Genomic DNA, 20,954 nt, shown 5'->3' with positions numbered 1-20,954 from the left:
TCTTGAACATATCTTTAATATTAGATAAAACTATAATGCATATTTCTCTGTATTTTTGTTTTAGATTTTTAATCCCGCCTTCATTATTTTTACAAATAACTCAAGGCATTGAACATACCTAATACTTCTTCTTCCTCCTATTTTCCACACAATAGCAACCCTGTGAGGTGAGTTGGGCTGAGAGAGCGACTGGCCCAAAGTCACCCAGCCGACTTTCATGCCTAAGGCCGGACTAGAACTCACAGTCTCCTGCTTTCTAGCCTGGTGCCTTAACTACTAGACCAAGCTGGCAATAGATTAAATAGGTTGCAAAATACTATAGAACCTTAATATACCAATACTTGTGATTTAATATTGTCTATAGAATTCATTTCTATCACATGTGATAGTGGTTTTAAAATGACTCACTTTTATCATTTAAATGCTTTTGAACTTCTGTGTTCTAGTACATAGAGTTTGGCAAGGATAACACTACATTTATAAAACACGTCTATTTTTGGTTCCATCACTGAAGTTTTTGTTTCTGTAGGATTCAGATGGAGTACAAAGGAAAGAAACAACAGCCATACCAGGATATACATGTGTTCGGTCTACAAGAGTTGTGTCATCCACATCAGAAGAGGAAGAAGCTTTCACAGAGAAATTTCTCAAGATCAATTGTAAATACATTACTAGTAATAAGGTACAGAATGATATGTTTCTTATATAAAATAATGTCTTGCCTAAATTACTTGAAAATTTTCCTTTGGAATAGAAAAATTCTGGTAGTTAATTTATACTAGTTACAAATATGGTTAACATTACACCTTTATCAAAGCTATACATTTACATGCCACATTCATCCATTTTGTTTGTCACAGTAATGATAGCAATATCTAATGAAAAAAAAAGTAGCTGAATTGACAGATGCAGCAGAAGGTACACATGTGTTTTTTACTGATTACGTGGATCATAGAGTTCTGTTATTTTTTATGAATAGTCATATTCTTAAGGGTTCTTGTGTACATGCTTCCACAATCTTAATATTCAGACTATTTTTTTCTATTCTCATCTAAAGGTCTGAGACAATAGGAATAGATGAGGATTCTCAGCCAATTATGCTATAGAACCGTTAATTCACTTCCAGCATTGAAATCTGATAGACGCTGCCCAAACCAACCAACTTTTCCACCAAAAATTACTGTGTTAATTGGGAAAAAAAAGGATGTTCCCTGAATTCAAGATGATCTCCTCAAAAGGAAGACAAGCTAGAAAATAAAAATCCTGCAGACAGAAATTCCTTATAGTGCTTGTTAATGTATTAGCAATTACAGCTGAATCTAATTTCTCCTTCAGTAAATATGTGCATATGTTTTATTTTGTCTCTCTGGGTGTAACTTGGGGAAGTCACACACCCCACCAAAAAATGGGGTAGGAGCACAGTCAGGATAAGAAAAAAAATTACTCATTAAAAGTAACTGGCTATTAAAAAGATACCCCAGTTATTTAATTAATTAATTTTCCATCTGCATTTACCAAAGTTTGCAGCTCACATTCAAACAACACTTGTGCAGAACTATTCAGAGTTGCATTCAGATTCACATCTCTCCTTCCAGCAAGGAATGGCAATAAAAAGAAATGGTATGGTAACTAGGTAGAGGAAGAGCTGCTATTCTTGAGAATACCCATTTCTTACCCAATAAGAATAGCCGCCACTGCTAAAAACAAAGGAATGATTAAGTGGCATTGTAGATCACTGCTAAAATGCATGGGTTTTTCTCTCTCTTCTTTCCTTCCCTATCCAGTTCCCTCATTGCATCTTGCCTGTATCAAGTTTTGTTTCCTCCTTTTTTTTTCCCTTTCCTTCCTTTGACCTAAGTCAAACACATTCAGAATGACACACAAAGTATTTTTCTCTGTAGACTTTCCTCAGTCTTTGTTAGTAAAAGCATAAGGATATATCTGTTCTTCAATCTGTACTAGGTAATTATAGCTCAGTCCATGTCCTGCTCTTGTGCGTCCTTTTCCTTCCTCTGACACTTTCTGTGGTGAACCGAATAAAAACCAAGAAGAGTTTTATCCTAGCTGCAAGTCCAAAATAAATACTTCTGATTGTCTGCCAGCCTACAAAGACAAAAACTTATCAAATTGATCTTATAAGCAAAAGCTTTTATATACTTCAAAGAAGAATTGCTTTTATCTTGTTTTTTAATTTGACTCTAATTTAATTAGATACTCACATACTTAGGTTTCTTAAAATATTTCTGAGTTGTTACATAGGCTCCAGTCTGTGTGTGTGTGTGTGCACACGTGCGAGAGAGACAATTTTCTTATCTTTTCCCAATTTCATTTGTTATGTATTATTTATTAGATCCCACCTTTTCTACAGGATCTCAAACAACATACATAGCACTCCTTCCTCCAATTTTTTTCCCCACAACCACCACTCTGGAGCTATAGGTTGAGTTAAGAGAAAGTGCCTGTCCCAAAGTTACCCAGTGAACTTCCACGGGAGAGGGTTTCTCCAATCCTGGCTCAATATATTAGCCATTACACCACAGAGTCTTATAACTGAAAGCCTAATTCTCAGTAACATAAAATAAAGTAGACACCAAACATAAACTTTGTAAGATTTTATTCTTTTGCTTTTATTTGTGGTTTGTTATTTCAGCTAATTCAGTGAACTGAACTGAAAGGAACTGAACTATTTTAACTAGACCATGAGGTAGTTTTCCTGTCTCTCTCACAAAAAGAGAGTATTCCTAAGAGGGAATACCTTATCATTTTTCATCATACTCACTGAGAATATTACCCTGTGCAAGAAAAGTGTTAATACAGTATGGGAATCAGCAAGATGCAGCCTTGAAATATGCTTCGAATGCCTCCTCATTTGTGAATTAAATAAAAATGAATGCACCATTGCCAATTTTCCCATTGAGCAGGCAAGCTTGAAATTTGATGCTAACATTTAATATTTTGCTCATCATTAGAAGAAAAAAAATGTCAAGTATCAAGAAGGTATTTATTCCTGAGAAACAAGAATAGGATCCTTAAGTTGTATGACATCTTCCAAGAAGCAAATTAAAAGGGTTCAGTCTTCTTTCATTATGTAGTTTCTCTCTTCTTTATTACAGGGTGGCAGCTGAGGTTAAAAATGAGGTCCTTTTAACGTATCAGAGTTACACCAATAAGTTATTTAAATTCTGCTTCTTCAGAGATAGCCCTTTGAAATGCAGACAATTCATATTTGCAGAAATGCACAGGAATCTTTCCTTTTTGGGGACAGCATCTTGAAAAATTAGGTGCTTATGTATAGATAAAGGCCTCATTAAATTAACCACAAGCAATGAATTTCATAAACTTTTGGGAATATGGTGTTTTGTAACTTGCTATCAATTGTGCTATGACTTATATTGGAAAATTACTGCTATTTTTTAAAATTGTTTGATATTCCATGGAAATATAACTATGCTGAAATTTTAAGTGCATATTAAGGTTCATTAAAGACAGAGCTATTCAATTAAAAAATTAAATTAAATAACAGATTATCTTACAGAGTCTCTGACTTATAGCTAAAACTATCTTCAATTTACAAAATAATGACTTCTGTTTTTCCTTAAATATTGTATTCCCCAGAAATTATTGTATAATTTTTCAATGGTTTATAAGAAAGTTGAATGTGTTTGATAGGCTTTTGCAGAAATACCCAGAATTCATTAAACAATAAGTAATTAGGTCACTCCTAGACATAATTTGAAAAGGTTTGGTTTATTTTTGCAGGAAGTTTGATTACCTTTTTTCTTATCTTAGGGAACTGTCACTGGTGTGCTCCTAGTGACACCAAATAATATAATGTTTGATCCACATAAAATGGATCCATTGGTTCAAGAAAATGGCTGTGAAGAGTACGGCATCATGTGTCCGATGGAAGAAGTGATGTCAGCTGCTATGTATAAAGATGCAGATGGCAAAATACAGGATTCATTACCCATGTAAGATAGATTAGCGTATGTATGTGTACATGTGTCTATCTCTGTGTGTGGGAGGCAGATGAAAGAAATTGCATTAATTTATATGGCAGCTATATACCTAAACACCCTATGTTGCTTTCCTGAGGCAAAACAAAAAGCACCCCATTGCTTTTATGGATTTTTTGGGGGAAAGAGGTTTAGAATCACTAATAAATTTTTGAGACTTACACCATAGATTGTAACTTTAGCACAGTTTTGGTTTATATTCAGAAGCATTAAAAATCAACGTTTATGAGGGGATAACTTGTACTATTCACTGTTTAATATTGTGTTTATGTAGAAAGAACAAATTACTAATTTTTTTCTTCCCTCAAAATATGTTGCTTTTGCTTTTCTTTCTTAGAGCTGTTTGCTTTTTGCTTTTTTAAAAAAAGTTAAAACCAAAACATTTCAAGTAGAATCTAATTATTTTATGTCTTTGAGAAAGTTACTTTAGACATATTTTCCATGTTACTGGATTCTCATATTATCTACAATTACTAGCAATTGTATTACACTGTTTCCATAAAAAAACGGGAAAAGTATAGATTTCTATATTTGGTTCACCCTATGTTGCTATTTCTGAAAGCCTATCTTTTTTGTTGCATTTATATAACTTTTTCTAAGTGCTTAAAGAAATGGATATTATATTCACTCTACAATTTTATCCTCAGAACAAGGTTGGACTGAAAGATTCTGACTAGAAAACTATAGCTAAATGGAAACTGGAACATCCTAATATAGTCTAATATTTGAATCTTCTTGTTTAATTCCATTCGTTTCTCCCTTCCCTTCCCTTCCCTTCCCTTCCCTTCCCTTCCCTTCCCTTCCCTTCCCTTCCCTTCCCTTCCCTTCCTCTTCCTCTTCCTCTTCCTCTTCCTCTTCCTCTTCCTCTTCCTCTTCCTCTTCCTCTTTCTCTCTATATATATTAGAATAGATTTACTGGGAGATCCCATAAAGTTAGGATTCATATTCCACTAATTTTAACATTACGGTTTTTCACTTGGAGCACATGGATTTGTGACCAGTTTTATAAGTCACCTTTTTAATAAAACATTGGTTGCTTCAAATCTGTAACATGATTGTTATCTGTGACATAGGTAGAACTTTGTTCAGCAGCTGTCTTGTCCATGGAATTTGCCCCAAGTAAGGTTTCTTTAAAGCCTGTAACATAGAAATAAAAGCTGGAAAATTATTTTTTTTCTCCTGTAGTCTTTTACATAACCTGCAGAAGTTATTAAATTGCCTACAGTTGCTACAACAGGAATGAAGAATGCTGTCCCTTATAAGGCATCACAAGCTGTCCTGTGCTTGAATATAAGGCTATTCTATAGGGAATTCCTCCCTCCGCTAGGAATTAGAAATTAGATGGGCTAGAAATTAGGCTTTCTCCGTTGTACCCCTCGCAGCATGGAATGCAGTGCCCACAGAGGTGTGCCTCACTCCCTCTTTTCTGGCATTCAAGATGTTAAAAAACATTCTTTTCACACAGGCTTTTGGTACCTAACTGTTAAGTGCCATCCTGTATTTTATGTACCTGTGTTTTAAGTATTTATTAAACACAATTGAGATATCTCTTTTGTGCTGTTTTATATTATTGTACACCACTCAGACTCCTGGGATTGGGTATTATAGAAGTTTTTCTAATAAATACATCTTGTCTACTGCAAAGCAAAAAAAAAGTGCTGTTCTCTAAAGGTACAGTGGTATGTTGTATAACTGTGCTTAATGTATAGTTATCAACCTTGTTCTATTAAAACATTCCCAGTTTTAAAAAAAAGTTATGTGCATTTTGTTTTCTCAGGTTATAACACAGAGGTCTTCTTTACTTTTTAGTGATGTAGGTCAGTTATCTGTAAAAGATCTCTGCCACTTCAAGAAAATTACAAGAAGTAATACTGATGAAATGGACTTAAGAATGCGAGATACAGGAAATGATAGTGCCAGCACTGCTCCAAGGAGCACAGAAGAATCTCTTTCAGAAGATGTATTCACTGAATCAGAACTGTCTCCTATACGGGAAGAGCTTCTTGATGATCTTCGACAAGACAAATCTTCTGGAGCTTCATCTGAATCTGTCCAGACAGTAAACCAAACTGGCACAGAATATGTAACAGATATTTCAGACTCTGCTAATAATACTGGGGGTATAAACTCCAGTAGAGGACAACCTTTGAATGATGGCAGTGCTTCTGTTAATGATACTGTGGGGTCGAAAGCAGCAGAGATAGCAATAAAAGAAATTCAGAATATTGTACAAAGATCTACTGCTGATGCTCAAGCACAACATGGCACATGTCAGGAACCTATAGTAGGAGATATACTGGAGAGTGAGCAGCATTTGCATTCTGAAAGAAATGATTCTAAAAAGGGGGCTACAGATGAAGGGAAATCTCTGAAAGCGCCAACTCAAGATTCTGAGACAGACATAGAGATGCTGCGGAAGCTTTGGAAGAGTCATAGTATGCAACAAACCAAGCAGCAAAGGGATAACATGCACCATGAAGTGCATAAAGAAATGAAACACAAAATGGCAACAGCGGATGGTACTATAGAAGGTAAGAGGTTAAAGTTAATATCACGTAACCATAAAATTTCTTAATAAATTTTAATTCTTCGTGTATATAGTCAGAAAATTTTTTTACTGTATTCCCAATTATATTTTAATCTAAATGAATCACATGGTAGTGTGAAATGTACTATTTCTGAAGGATCAGATTTCTGGGGGAGAAAGGAAGAGATGGCCCAACATTACTTTTAGCAACATTTTTGTAGCATTGCATTATGAAGAAGAGGAGTTAGAAAGAGTTATGCATTAGAAGTTAAATAATTGTTAGGAATATATTGAGAAAATAATAGCATAACCAGAAAGGAGGAGATAAGTGGTCTCAGAGTGGATAATTTAGTTTTTGGCATAGGTGGGAGAGTTCATCCACGTTGAATAAAAGCAGATAGATTTATATGAATAAATAGATAAATCATCAGTATAAAATTTACTTCAGAATTTTTTCAGTTGGGCTGAAATACTTAATTTTAAATGATTTTTTGCTGTAATTATGGTAAGAGATACTCTACCTTCTTTTGTCCTTTTTCCTTATCATCTTAGGTTTGGAATTTTTTTAAAAAAACTTTGCTTCTAAATAACAGCTTCATTTTTTATTTACCTTTTCAAACTGTACCTACTATAACATAACTGAAGGCTTTATTTTTTGATGAAATGCCTACAATTTCCACATCAATCTATTTGTAATGAAAGTTGTTATATGAAATGGTAGGAAAATTCAAACTTAACTGCTATAAAGAACTACATAAATATTGAACATCTCTTGCTGCAAGACAAAACACAAAATAAGATTCAGAGCAGAGCATCCTTGATATTTTTTATGCAGATTGGAAAGCTGTGTCACTGCATATTTTAAATGGACAGTAGTAATTTTTCAGTTATAAATCTGTGTATGCATGCTGTTCTAAATAGATGCTTCACAACACAAGCACCTCCCTTTGAATTGTTAAAATAGCTCTGTCTTTTTCCAGGCATACACAGCTGCTTTGTAATCAGCTCTTAGCTGTCTCTTCATGTACATATATGCATGGCTTCTTTCCTGGGGGAAAAATTTTCAGAGTGTTTGCATAGCCCTATTATCTTTTTATATTTTCTCTAATATTTAATGTATTAGTTGTACTTATTTCCTGTCTAGAATGAGGCATACAAGATTTTAAATCCATTCTGTGTGGTAAAATACAGCAATAAATAGATACATAAATAAATAATTTATAGCATCTCCCTCCTTTCTCTTGGTCTTTTTCCGTGTCCAGTTTTCCAACCATTTCCCCATTATCAGTGGGAAAACCATAGCTTTAACTATTTTGATATCCATTGTCATAAACATATTTTTAATCTTTCATGAGCTTTGTAAGTTTGTACGAACTTTGTGTGAATTAAAAGAGTCTAAATTATTAGAGTAGCATACAAATTTGATAAATAAATACAGGATGGGGGATAATATTTATCCTGGTCTCATTCCTTTCCATATTCTGAACTACTCTTTATTTCCAAACTTAGTTTTTTACACTAGCTTCTTGTTCATGATAAAGGTTCCTCAGAAGAATAATCATGTGCCCTGGCATGCCCTTTGGACTTATAGACAAAGGTCATGCTGGATAAATAAAGCAAAGGTAAATCTTGTTAAATTCTCTTCTCTCTCTATTAATCATCTTACGTTTCTAGACCACACAACACATACTTGTAATTGTTGACAAAGAGCTGTTAGCACTTTAACTGCCTCTGGTGCCATTAAACAGTTTAGTAGATATTTCATCTGGGCCTGGTGCCTTTGACTCTTGGTTTATTGCCTCTCATATCTCACCTTCTAGTGCTATTGTTTCTGAATATACAGTATTCTCTCTCTACAAATGTTTATGTTGTTCTTTAATGCCAATTTTTAAAAAATTTAGAATAGTTCTTCCATCTCCCCTTAAGCAAAGTTATCTAGATAGCATTGCTTCCACATTTAGGCTTAATTAGTCCTACCTTAACTATAAATTTTCTTTTAAACTCTAAACATTTTTGTATTAATATAGTTTTGTACCTATTGCACTAAAGATGTTCTCTTTCTAAAAGTTACTTGTATCGCTCTTGATAGAGTATGGTCACAGTAGGTCAGTGTTGTCCAAACTTGGCCACTTTAAGATGAGTGGACTTCAACTCCCAGAATTCCCTAGCCAGCCATGCTGGCTGACCATTGGCCAGCAGAAGAAACATTCCTCATGGAATGTTCCTCTCAAACATCAGAATCAGGACAACTGAAGTGTTGTCCAAACTTGGCCACTTTATGAGTGGACTTCAACTCCCAGAATTCCCTAGCCAGCCATGCTGGCTGGGGAATTCTGGGAGTTGAAGTCCACTCATAAAGTGGCCAAGTTTGGACAACACTTCAGTAGGTAGTGATGCACATAGCAATATGTTTTCTGGATTGTATTAGTCCTTAGGACTTTTCAATCTATATTTGAATTTAAAGACATTCATCACTTGAGTGGGCTCATGCTTTTGCAGCAAGGCTTGCTTCCTGCCCTTCCCCTGAAATTCCTTTCTTCCAGAACACACACAAATACATATTGTGGCAGCACATGGTTGGGTTGGGAGCCTGCAGGTGATTCTGATGTTTGAGAGGAACATTCCATGAGGAATGTTTCTTCTGCTGGCCAATGGTCAGCCCCTCAAGGTAGGCAAGGTCAAAAAACAGGACAACAGGATTTCTGGAATGTTCTTTATTATTTATTTATGGGCTAGAATAATAGATTCTTGAAAGCTGTCAAAGGTTCTCTCTGGCCCATTTTATACAAAACAAAAGGGTGGTGTTATTTTGAGTTTCTTTCTCAAGCTTTTATCCTTCTCAGGACTGAGTAATCTTTTGTGAAAGTCCCCCCTTAACAATATCAGGTCTACATTTCTATATGCTGTTTAACCCAGTTGTAAATAAATCAGATAAAACATTTATTGTGAGGTCAGATATCATAAAAGTCAATAGGGAGAACTTTAGTCATAGTAGCTTTGTAAATAGAGACCAAGAACTTATTATTTATTACATCATATGTTGTAATGCACAGTCAGGCAGTTTTCGGGTGTTGAGGCCACAGGAGGCATGGCTAGTAATGTAATGTCATTTGTTTATATACAGGTAGTTCTCGTGTTAAGTATGCCTGGTTTAAGGGCAGCCCAAAGTTAAGAACAGAGCCTATTGTAGCAAAATTCAAGTTAAATACAAAATGATTTGAGTTAAATACACAGTGGTTTACACAATAGTTCTCATACAGTATTATACAATAATACGGTTCCAGCTTACATACAAATTCGACTTAAGGACAGACCTTGAGAATGGAACTCGTTCTTAAACTGGGGACTACCTGTATACCATTTCCTATGCTGAAATGTTTACATTCACTTGTTTTCTTTTATTTTTTTTCCTGGGTTGGGGCTTAAGAGATAGTATCTTAAGACTTGCAAATATAGAGCTATAGCTCTACCAAAATAAGAAAAATGGGCCTAATTTTAGGGGTTTGGTGTTTTATGGGTATCTTAAATCTCTGCAGTGGCTTGATGCATCTGTTTCACCCTTTACTTTCCAGATTTCAAATCTCAAACTTTGGGAGGACAGGAGATATAAACAGAGAGCTGGATGTTTGCATGTAGCCTTCTTAACTACAGATTTCCCACCCGTGCTATGATAGCTAAGCTCTTAATATTAAGCAGAGTAACAATATTTAATCAGTTTTTCAAGTTGCCCCCAGATTTATCCAGTAATTAATTTAACATTTTATAATTATCAAAGCAAAATTGCCAAGCAAGTTCTGGCATTTAATCTCTTCTTTATAAAAGGCTCTCTAATGAAAGAGAAGAGAAGACATCGATTATACAAGTTCTTGTGTCTCAGAGTTGGCAAGCCAATGCGGAAAACATTTGTATCACAAGCAAGTGCATTGATGCAGCAATATGCACAGAGAGATAAGAAGCATGAGTACTGGTTTGCTGTGCCATCAGAAAGGTAAGATAGACTATTTTTTCTTTAAGTATGTTCATTGTAGAGGAATACCTTATCTTTCTATTTCTAAATTAAATTTAAATTTAAACTTGCCTTCATATTGAGACATTAATTCCACATCCATCTGAATTGAAGGCTTCAACCATACAAGAAATTTTAGTTTATTGCCTCTTACCATGTCCTACATCCATGTTTGCTGTCTTGTTTTCTTGTTGCCTGTTTCTTACTTGATAGTTACAAGTAATTTTTCTTGGTATACTCTCTCTGAGTTTGTTGCAATTTGCCATTTGTTTACTAGTGGACTGGATTTAAGTGGGTTATATAAAGATTGTGGCAGGAAACATGTTTCCTTAACTGTATATGAGGTACTCATTACCTTAGTTGAAATGATCATCCAAACCATGGATCATTTAATATCCAAATGAGCAGATTGTGCTAACCTTCCAAACCCCAGTTGTGGTTGTGCTAACCTTCCAAACCCCAGTTGGAGTCTGCAGTTTGAAATGTATTTCCAATTTTGACATAGAGGCCAAATGCAAAGCAAGGTCTGCCGATTCAGCCATCAAAACAAACTAAACATAAAATATCTAAAATTTTCAAAACATTAAGATTCTTAAAATGGTATATGCAATTGTTAGTTCTACATAGGGTTATCGCGGCCTGGTAATCTTACTGTTACATCTCTTAACTGGGCTGACCAAATGATGCTGCCAAGGTTCTTTCCCAGGGTTAGTTAAATGATGGAAATTGAAGAAATTCATGGATGATAAGGGTATCAGAAATATCCCTGGGTCTGAATCGTTTCTGAAAGCAATGTGTTTAGGAATTGCCACTTGCTCAGTGATAACAATAGGAAAATGTTATTAATTTTTGCCCTGTTTGTGTGTTTCTCAGAAGCATCTGATTGGGCCCTTTGAGAAGAACATGCCAGACTAGATGAGCAAACATCTGATCTGTCATGGCTAATTTTAAGTTCTTAATCTTCATTTTTTCTGAATTTCTAGTATTACGTGTTTGTGATAAACATGTCTTTCCTGTCGTGTTTTTTCTTCTAAAGAAATTCCTTGAATCAAGCTTGATTTATGGTGCCTTGATGGTTATTTCCATGTAGTTTTCTTAGCAACAAAACAAAAATGGTTCTACACTGCCTTCCATTATGTTTGTTCAACTTCTCATACCAGCCTAGAATCCTAGTATTTTCTGGTGGTTCCCTAGTTAAGTACTAAGCAGGTCTTACCCAGCTTACCTAGTTGTCTAGTTCTGCCAACTAGATGTGTTGTCCTCTTCTATTCACTTTTTGTTTTTTCTAATGAAACTAAGAAGCCCTTTCCTTATAGGAGACTTATTTCTACTTCTTGGTGTACTTGTGTTGTTGTTTCTTCTGGCACTTTTTCCAGATTTATAATCTGTTGTGGATGCCATGATTAGTACTGATAGTGCTAAGATACTGAAAATATTGTCCACCATAGCTTTATTGTACATTATAGAATAAGGTTTATACGAATAGAAAAACATGAGTAACCAATAGTGAAAAAAAATAGTGAGTTACTACTTAGAAAACAATATTTCCAAGATTTTGCACATCTGAATGGGCATCAATTTATTTTTCATTTTCCCTTTCAAAGGACTGAACATCTGTATGCATTTTTTGTTCAGTGGAGTCCAGAAATATATGCAGAAGATACTGGAGAATCAAGTAGAGAGCCAGGATTTATCGTAGTAAAAAAAATTGAAACACAAGCTGGTGAAGATTCAATTAATGAAACAGCTGTTAAAGAGTGGGAGGTAAGTGAATGCTTCTTACCAACTTTAGAAAACAAAGCATTTGTTTAAAATTCTTAAATTTCTACATGAAGAAGTTTAATGCACAAATATAATTCAAATATTGTTGAGTAACAGTTGTAAATACATGTTTGTCTAATGATTGAAAAGTTTAATTTTTCTCAGCATTGCTATAATTGTCTGGGGAAGGCAATGTATAATGCTCTCTGCTGTTGTGACTGCAGCAGAGGTCAGGCAGCTGTTGCATGTAAGCATATGTAACAAATAGTTTGCTTATTTAAACATGAAAAGCCAAAAGGGTGAGGGTGATTTGAAATACTAACTGAGAGCACTAAACATTGTGCTTACCAGTTTTTCATTCCCTAGCAGTTTTTTTCCACTCATTATTGGGAAAGAATTAAGCATTTATCAATTGCTCATGCTTGTTTTCTTACCCAATTCCAGTAAGGTCCCTCCATGCTTTTCTCCAATTTACAGAAGTTATTTCAGACTTCCATTACATGCATTTATTAATTTAAAAAAAGTATTGCCTTAATATATATTATTGCTCAAATAAATAGGTGAATTTTTGGCTTAAATTTTTACTCTTCAGGCAGTTGTTGCATACATTATTACAGTATGAACAATATTGCAAATAAAAAAATAGGTGTGGATATTAATTGGGTATTACATATCAGAAGCCTGGAAGAGGCTCTGTTTTCTACAATAGTAATTCAAAAACTCTTTATCCCTTAATTTGCATTCATATTTTAAATATATAGTTGTATGTACTGTGTAATATTGTGTGGTTTGTTTATTGCTCATTTTTATTTTAAAGTCACTTTTCAAAAAACAAAATCTCAATGTTCAGAATAGTTACAAGTTTATAATAATGATTTAAAACAAATGATTCAATTAACATATAAATAAATATACAAAATATGTATTAATATACATAATATACAAAAATCACAGATAAATTAAAACAGACATCTAGATAATGTTGAACTAGATCAGAAGTGTTGGCATTAGGCTTGGTGCTAACTGTATCTAAACAGGAATGGAATTCCATAGCTATATTGTTTTTGTGAAATCCTGCCTTCACCCCCAAAATGTTCTCAGTTGCTACTTGTATTGTTCAGGAATGAGAATGTTACAGGGAGACAGGATGAATGCCATGCCCCTTTATCAAGCATCAAACAAAACTTGCCTGATTTCATATTCTAAGACTGCAACAAAAGGACACAAAAAAGAACAATTTGATACTCGTAGCTTACTAAAATGAAAAAATAAAAGGTTCCTTTATTCTGAAATTACAGCAGACCTGAAGAGATCCCAAACCAACATGTCACTGCAATAAATGCACCATAAAGAGCATAAGGCCCAAGAACATGCACAGAATGCATACACACCAAAGTTCACTACCTCAGACCACATAGAGAATGTACTCCAAAAGATTGTAGTCAAGTAGGCAGAGGAGTATGCGAGAATGTAGTGAACACTAAATGCTCTGTAAATACACATATGGTGTCTTAGTTGCATTTTCATAACAACAGGAACAAGAACTAAGCTTGATCAAGGCATTTATGTGTGTGTGGGGGGAGTCAACAATGTCAAAACGATGGGTGGAACCAGGCAGTAAAAGGCCTGCCCATTTTTAATGTGCATTGTACATATCATATATATGTAAACATGGGCAGGGCTTTGATTATGTCAATCAGAGCCAAAATTTTGACACTGTGGACAAATGTGTTCCCCCCAATGTTCCTATTAACCAGCCAAATCAGCATATAAAAATCTAAAAGACACCACATTGTTATGTTCAGCTTGGTATTGGTGTGTATTCTGTATATGGTCTTGTGAGCTGAGGATGCTGTCAGGATGCTGAATTTTCAGAACGCTTTTTGAAGATAAAACCAATTTTATTTTAAAGGCATCCTAAAGCTTAGAACACAGAGGATACATGTTTGAATTTAACCACAACACATCAACAAAACCAACATTGCCCTGACCTTTCTTTAAATTAGCTTCTTTTTTCTTTTAACTGTGCTCTGTGATTTCCCTCTGTATTCCAAATTTACCAATTTCTGTCAACTACTATCATAGTTATTAGAGCAGGTCATCAAACTGAAATGATATCTATATTCTGAAGATACTAGGCTTTTTTTAACTGAAAAAAATACTAATAAATTGCATAAAGTATATTAAAAATATAACCTCTGTGTCTAGTTCCTTGTAGGCTGGGCAGAAGAAGAATGTATTTATTTAGAAATAGTATGTGGATAGTTGCAATAGAAAATGTTGAAAAGTAGCGTACATAAATTCAAGTTTATTGTGGTCATTGACCAGTGTTTTAGACAAAGCAAACATTGTACCAAGAAAATTAAGAAACAAAGGAAAGGTAAAATGTATAAAAAGAGTTTTGTGAGCAGGAGTTTAAGTGCAGTCCTTAAGATAATAAAAAGAGAGTAAAACAATCTTTAAAAGAGATAAGGTATTAACTGTGGCATATTAATAGAAGATAATTTCTTGAATATTAAGAGCTAGATTAGGAACTCCTAAAATATTAGCGTGTTAAGAAAAAGTATATAAACCATGGCCTCCCATAAAATCAGAGGTGACAGCTGTTTTATTTTGCTTATTTATTTTAGTTTGCAGCTGTTGATAGTAAAATGCTTCATTAAGGGACAGAGTGACCCTTGAGAAAGGGAAGATGTATTATCATGTTCTTCATAGCTCTTTTACTTGTATTGAATTTGAGCTACAGTGCCACTTTGTGTTCTTTCTTTTCTTCTAGAATAGATTCATGCCAATTCTTAATTAATTAGTTGTTTCCTGGAACATGATATTCTTGACACCCATACTTCAACTACTGTTTAATTAGAGGCTTCATCTCAACTTTTATTCTTTTGGATTATTACCGTTTTTGTAGCTGGTTGACAATTGGACTGGGACACTGTCCTGATCCATTCATGATGAATTTCCTATTCCTAGTGGCCTCAATGTGATGCATTTCTTGTCGTTTATTCTTAATGAATAGTAGGCATAGGTTGTTGTCAGGATCACTGAACTGAAATATAAGGCTTAATTTTTCCTTCTAGGCCTTGGTAACATCACTTATTAACCTCTCCTGATATTTTTAGAAACTTTAGAAAAAACTTCTTATCAGTATCATGCTGAGGAATTGATCAGGGTTGGTATTAGGCTGGGAAGGAAAAGTTCTTTCTCATTCTAAATCAAAGAGAGAAGAAAAGATACTTAAGGCTAGAATATAACTGGGCAAAAAGCTTTTTTTGTTTATTAAAAGAATGATGGAGGCATCCTTGTGAATGAGGACCAAGATACCATTTTTGTTTTTTCTATCAAGCTCCAGCAATGCTGTTCACTGAAAAAGCAGCTCAGAGGTCTGTGCCTTACTTTGTCCTTTTTTTATTTCTACAGTTCCACTGTGTTAGAACTGTACAATTAGCCATTTGCCTAACAAAGAGGGGGAAAATTGTAGTGTATCCAAAAACAGTTTGGGGTGGGCTTCCGGGGAAAAAATGGAGAACTGAAGATCTCTTCACCAAAAGTAGACCAGCTCTTCGTAATTCCTCTCTGGACAAGGAGAGGACTTGAGATCTCCTACAAGTGCTCCATACAGTTGCTCCTTGTGAGGAGACTGCAAGATAGCGGTCTCCAGAGGGTTTAGAGCTCTGGGAGATGAGGGAATAACCATCTTGCTGAAACCAGGTCGGCGCCTTCAAAGAGGACACTGAGTTCGCATACTTCCTTTTCTGTTCACTTTTAGATATCACTTATTAATTGCTTTTCAGCTATTAAGAACCTTTGGATGAACAGGTTTTATAGCACTGGGTGAGTTTCCTTCAATCCTTAGCAAAAGAAGTTTTAAATACAAGGTTAAGGACTTAAAAAAAATACTTTGGAATAAACAGCAAAAAAGTGATTAGAACTTCAATTTTGGAAAGGGTCCAGATAGACTTAAAACAAGATTTTGGAATTAATTATAAGAATCTTTCCTGTGGTAAAATGTTTTAGTTTTGAATTCTCTAAAAAAAAAAAAAGATAGGATTGGACTTTGAAGGATGGACACTAGAAGGAACCAGCAGGAACTAAGGATTACAATTAAATGAGAAGAACACTTAAATTTGACTTACTAATACAGAATGAAGCAAAATATTTTAACATTGGACATATTGAAGGATATTTTTGAACAATGGATCCAGAAGTTAATTTTAAGAGTGTCTGCCTCTATAGATATACTGTGTTTAAAAGATGCTATGGAAGAGGAACAAATTTTACCAGACAAGACTAATCTGAAAATGGATTTAAAAATGACAGACTACAAGAAGGATCTGGAAAAAGATGCTACGCTGAACATGCAAATGAAACTGGCTGATGTCTTAATAATTAAAAGGGATACACAATTAACAAACCAAAAGAGTGACCTGGATAATCTTTGTATATTGGATTTACAAAAGACACTTGCTAAAGCTTTGAAGAATTTTGTGAGAAGGGACAAAGAAAAAATAAAAAGAAATCAAGTTCTAGGGCATTATTTGAAGGAACTAAAGATCAAGATTGTTAAAAGTAAAAGGAAGGAATATAAAGTTGGTTTATTTGGTCAAGATTTAAAATAGATATGTTATTATCTCTGGTAACCCTTAATGGACTTTTGCTGATCAGGACTGAATAATGAGGCTTTAAGGATTTGTTTACAGATAAGTGATGGGATATGGGAAGAAGAGATCATTTGTTGTATTTTAAGAGAAGGTAGTAAGTCACTAAAATTGTTTATACTTGTAATGAAGAGGGAAGTCATTTCTTTATACATTTCTTTTTCTTTACTATATTCATATTTTTTTCTTTTTTCTGCACTTTATTATTTTTTATTTTTTTCTAGTTTGTATTAGTTTTTTTCTTTTTAATTGTAATTTTTAATAAAAGTACTATATTTTATCTTCAGAGATTACTTATACATTGTTCCTTCTCAAAGCGGTGGCCACCGTATTTTCTATCAACTAACCAAACTCAACCTCAAGGGGTTTGAGGGAATAATGCAAACAGCTGCAAGAAACTGTATTCTGCAATTCTGAATTAACTTTGTAAAAAGCTTGAACAGTGTAACTTTTTGCAGAAACTCATATGATATCCTGTGTTTCAGATTAGCTGTGTTGAAATCTGCCACATGTTTTTGTAAAAACAAGTTCAGTTTTGTAAACATAGACGTTAACAGTGTGTGTCTCTTGCTTGTAAACTAATTCTTTGTTTAAAAAGGCACACATGAAAATAGATCCTATAATGTAAGACTTTTTAAATGAACTAACTTTACTGAACTTGTCATTATTATCTTGCCTTTGCAACTACAAACAGTAGTTCTAAATATTGCCTGAGGCCTGTATTATGATGCACAAATGAATTACAAGATTTGTGGAATATTATAATTCAGTTGTTATTTGCTATTAGAAAGCTATAATTATATAAAAAGTACATGCATCCTCATAGATAAACTAATGTTGTCCTAAAGAAGCAGTGGAGTTCTGTTTAACAATGGATATTTTGTTATTTCTTCTGCAATTCATGTGATTGTGGATTTTTTGGATTTTTTTTCACATTCCAAAAAAAGTGAAAAGTAAACAGGTTTTCTGTCCATTCTGGTGAGGCTGCCAAATGTGTAGGGGAACAGCCAATATACCATAGGATACTCTGGCACGCTAGAAGACTTCTTTTCTGCTCCTAAGGCTACATTACAAAATACAGGCTTGTGTGGGAGAGGAGGTGATGCTTTCTATCCTCAAAATTAAAAGAAAAAAATAGCACTTCTATTCAGTATGCTGCCACTGGTCTTCTGTGTATGTATATCTGTATATCTGTATATTCACACAGACAAAAAGAACAAGGAATGGAAGGGCTTGGCTTGTGGAAGATGGATCGTATTGAAATATGTTGACTTGTTCAACAAATCCTGTGGGAAAGCTCAAATGCAAATGACACTCATTTGTTGACAGTGGAAAAAGTCTGCATCTTTTAATTAAACCTTTTACAGAGCCTTTAGGAGATTGAAACACCGTTTATCATTCTAGAACAGGAGGAGGAAACCTGTGTTCCTCTAGATGTTGCTGGACTAGAGTTCAGAAGTATGACCAGTGGTGAGGGATGTTGGGAGTTGTGATTCAGCAACAGCTGCAGGTTAAAGAAAATTAAGATAGTTTAACAGAAGAAGAGGTTTGCACCAAGTAGTATCTGCATTGATTCAATTCTGCCTCTCTAATTTTTAACCCCTAGATGTAATTGGTGCTATGAAGGCATATTTGTAGTCTTGCATTACATTCCAGGAACAGTGGTAGTAATACTATCTTCATCATTTTACCTGCAAAGTTAAAATATGAAAGACTGCATTTGTTCAAACTGGTAATTCAGAAGAAAATTGAACTGTGATGGTTGTTCATTAATAGCAATTAATCACAACAAAAGCTGTTCTCATTGGATGTATTTAAATAAGGATTGTTACTTTTATTTTTAAAAATTGAGAGGCTCTGATAAATTTCTCACTGGATTCTAGAAGAGTAGTGTGTCTCTTTAAACTCTTTTGTACTTTAAGCACTTTAGTGCACTGCAACCTCACTTGACTACAGAAACCTCTCTGTTGTGCTTTCCGTGGTAATGACGCACCCCAGGATGAACAGTCTGCTCACTCATTAGCTGTTTATCCTGTCAGTCAATTCTGTGCAACTAGCACGATGTTCTGTCTGCAAGGAGAGCTTTGCTGTGCCTGGAATTAAAAGCAGATAGAATGCTGGGGAGAAATGCTCCTGTGAAGCTAAAATTAATGTGACTATTTTTTTTCAAAGGACATAATTAATTTCTGGTATGGCAAGAAAGGAAGAAAGCATCACTCAATGAAAAATAAATATACCTTGGTAATTCCTTGAGAAATATTTATTTTATTGTTTAGTTTGTTACGTTACTGTGATGCTGTTGTAATTACCAGTGATCCCTGCTTTTTCTCATAAGATTAATTGTAGATCAGAATTTTAGATTCTCTGATTAAGAAACTGCAATTTAAAACTTTACTGTTTTTATTTAAAAGTTGAACTTTGTAACAGTGCTTCAGAGCGATCTGATTTAAACACTATAATTGTTGTAGATTTTATGGGTAATATATTTTGGGAAGTTTCTTATACTAACTTGTCTGTTCTTTTATATTGCTGACATGGTACAGCATTAATGTAAGATAATTTGTGATTTTACATGCTGTCTAGATATTAATATGAGGTGTGGATACTCTAAGTTTATACAATCATATTTTGAAATTGATGCGCAGGAAGTTTTTTATGCTACTGGGTTTTTTAAAAATGGAAATACAATACAGAGCATGGTTAATGTCTGTCTATTTATGTGGCTTGCCATGTGCTCTTTGACTGCCAGAAAGGGGAACAAAACTTCATCGGGATATTGGAGAGGAGTTCTGTGATGAGGCATAATGTTTGTAAATACTGTACTGCAAAATGAAATTTTAAGTCTTCCAGTGATTTGTGTGAAACTATTCATCTTTAAGAATTAAACAATCTATCATTTGCATTTTACTTTTTTTCAGTGTGTTGGTTATGTTTGTGTTACTCTACTGGCAAATAGCATAGAAAATGTTTTTTATTTCTGTCATATCTGGGCAGCCTCAAGTCTGCTCTGAAAGGGTGGGGCACTCTCTGGAGCATGGTTGAGGCATTTGAGGGTTAATGGGGGAGCAGAGCAGCAGGAAGGCCTGATGGTGAGTAGAAGTGGAGTAGAAGTTGGAAGCAGTACTTTATTTTTTCATTGGTATTGAAAGATCCTTGTAAGAGCCCTAGCATCTGAAACTATCTGACATGGATCTCTTTGTTTTAACCAGGAAAATGTGTTTTTCAGTCTCTCAGTATTAATTTAATGAATTTCGTTTTTTCCTCATCTAGTTATATATGAAAAGAACTGGCAGTGAGCTGAAGGTTTCCTTGGTATTCTTTAGGGCCTTGGCATGTATGTTCTACCCTTTTTAAAGAAAGGCATAATATGAAATGTAAATGGGCTAGGGAGATATTGTTTTAAGACTTAGGGGAATACTGTGGATGTAACTAGAAATGGTTATGTATTGTTTCCAGAGGAACTTCTTATTCATTATCTGTGTTACATAATCTTTCTCCTTTCCTTATAGCAGGTGAATCCCAATATCTTTATCTCAGTTATGTTATAAAATCAGTGATTTCTTAAATTGTAAAATACGAGTAACTAATTTAACTCCACCAATGCAAAAAAGACTTGTTTTAGCACAGTGAAGAGTGCTCAAAGATCTCAAAGAAGTTAGTTTCAAGGAAGGTTTACTAAGCCAATGCAGAAAGCTGCTTTTTCCAGTTTGAAATAAAAGCTTTTAAAAACTGTTTAGAAAGTTCTACTAAAAATGAAGGTGTTTACCACTGTCTGACTGACAGGCTTGTTGGCATTATGTATTGCTTGTGCAATAATTACACACGCAAATCTTTGACTTTTTAAATTGCTATTGTACATATTTTCCATATAGCAGATTAAGACCAACAGCCTCATCTAAATTGTGCTATAAAATCAGTCTGGTGACTTCTTAAACTGTAAATATGAGTAACTGATTTAACATTGCACTTCAGAGTCATTTTGCCAC

The 20,954-nt window shown here is 34.4% G+C and overlaps 1 protein-coding gene across 8 annotated transcripts in view; it reads left to right on the top strand.

Annotated features, from left to right (window-relative positions):
- The window catches only part of OXR1 (oxidation resistance 1), a 270,118-nt gene that overhangs the window by 226,192 nt on the left and 22,972 nt on the right, over nt 1–20,954 (top strand). For 7 of the 8 annotated variants that reach the window (XM_088149046.1, XM_088149045.1, XM_088149044.1 and 4 more), the window contains 5 exons: nt 530–682; nt 3,790–3,971; nt 5,826–6,547; nt 10,366–10,531; nt 12,154–12,313. In XM_088149046.1, coding sequence (XP_088005172.1) covers nt 530–682; nt 3,790–3,971; nt 5,826–6,547; nt 10,366–10,531; nt 12,154–12,313 — 1,383 coding nt within the window. Of the gene's footprint in view, nt 1–529; nt 683–3,789; nt 3,972–5,825; nt 6,548–10,365; nt 10,532–12,153; nt 12,314–19,140; nt 19,210–20,954 lie in introns of all 8 variants that reach the window. The other variant, XM_088149047.1, reaches the window with a different exon arrangement.

This window comes from Python bivittatus, unplaced genomic scaffold (assembly GCF_059951505.1).
Source record: "Python bivittatus isolate LINGU-HERP-01145 unplaced genomic scaffold, Pbiv_v1 ctg000590_np1212, whole genome shotgun sequence".
NCBI classification, from domain to species: domain Eukaryota; kingdom Metazoa; phylum Chordata; class Lepidosauria; order Squamata; family Pythonidae; genus Python; species Python bivittatus.
Note: the sequence above shows the minus strand (reverse complement) of the source record. Positions and strands in the feature narration are given on the sequence as shown.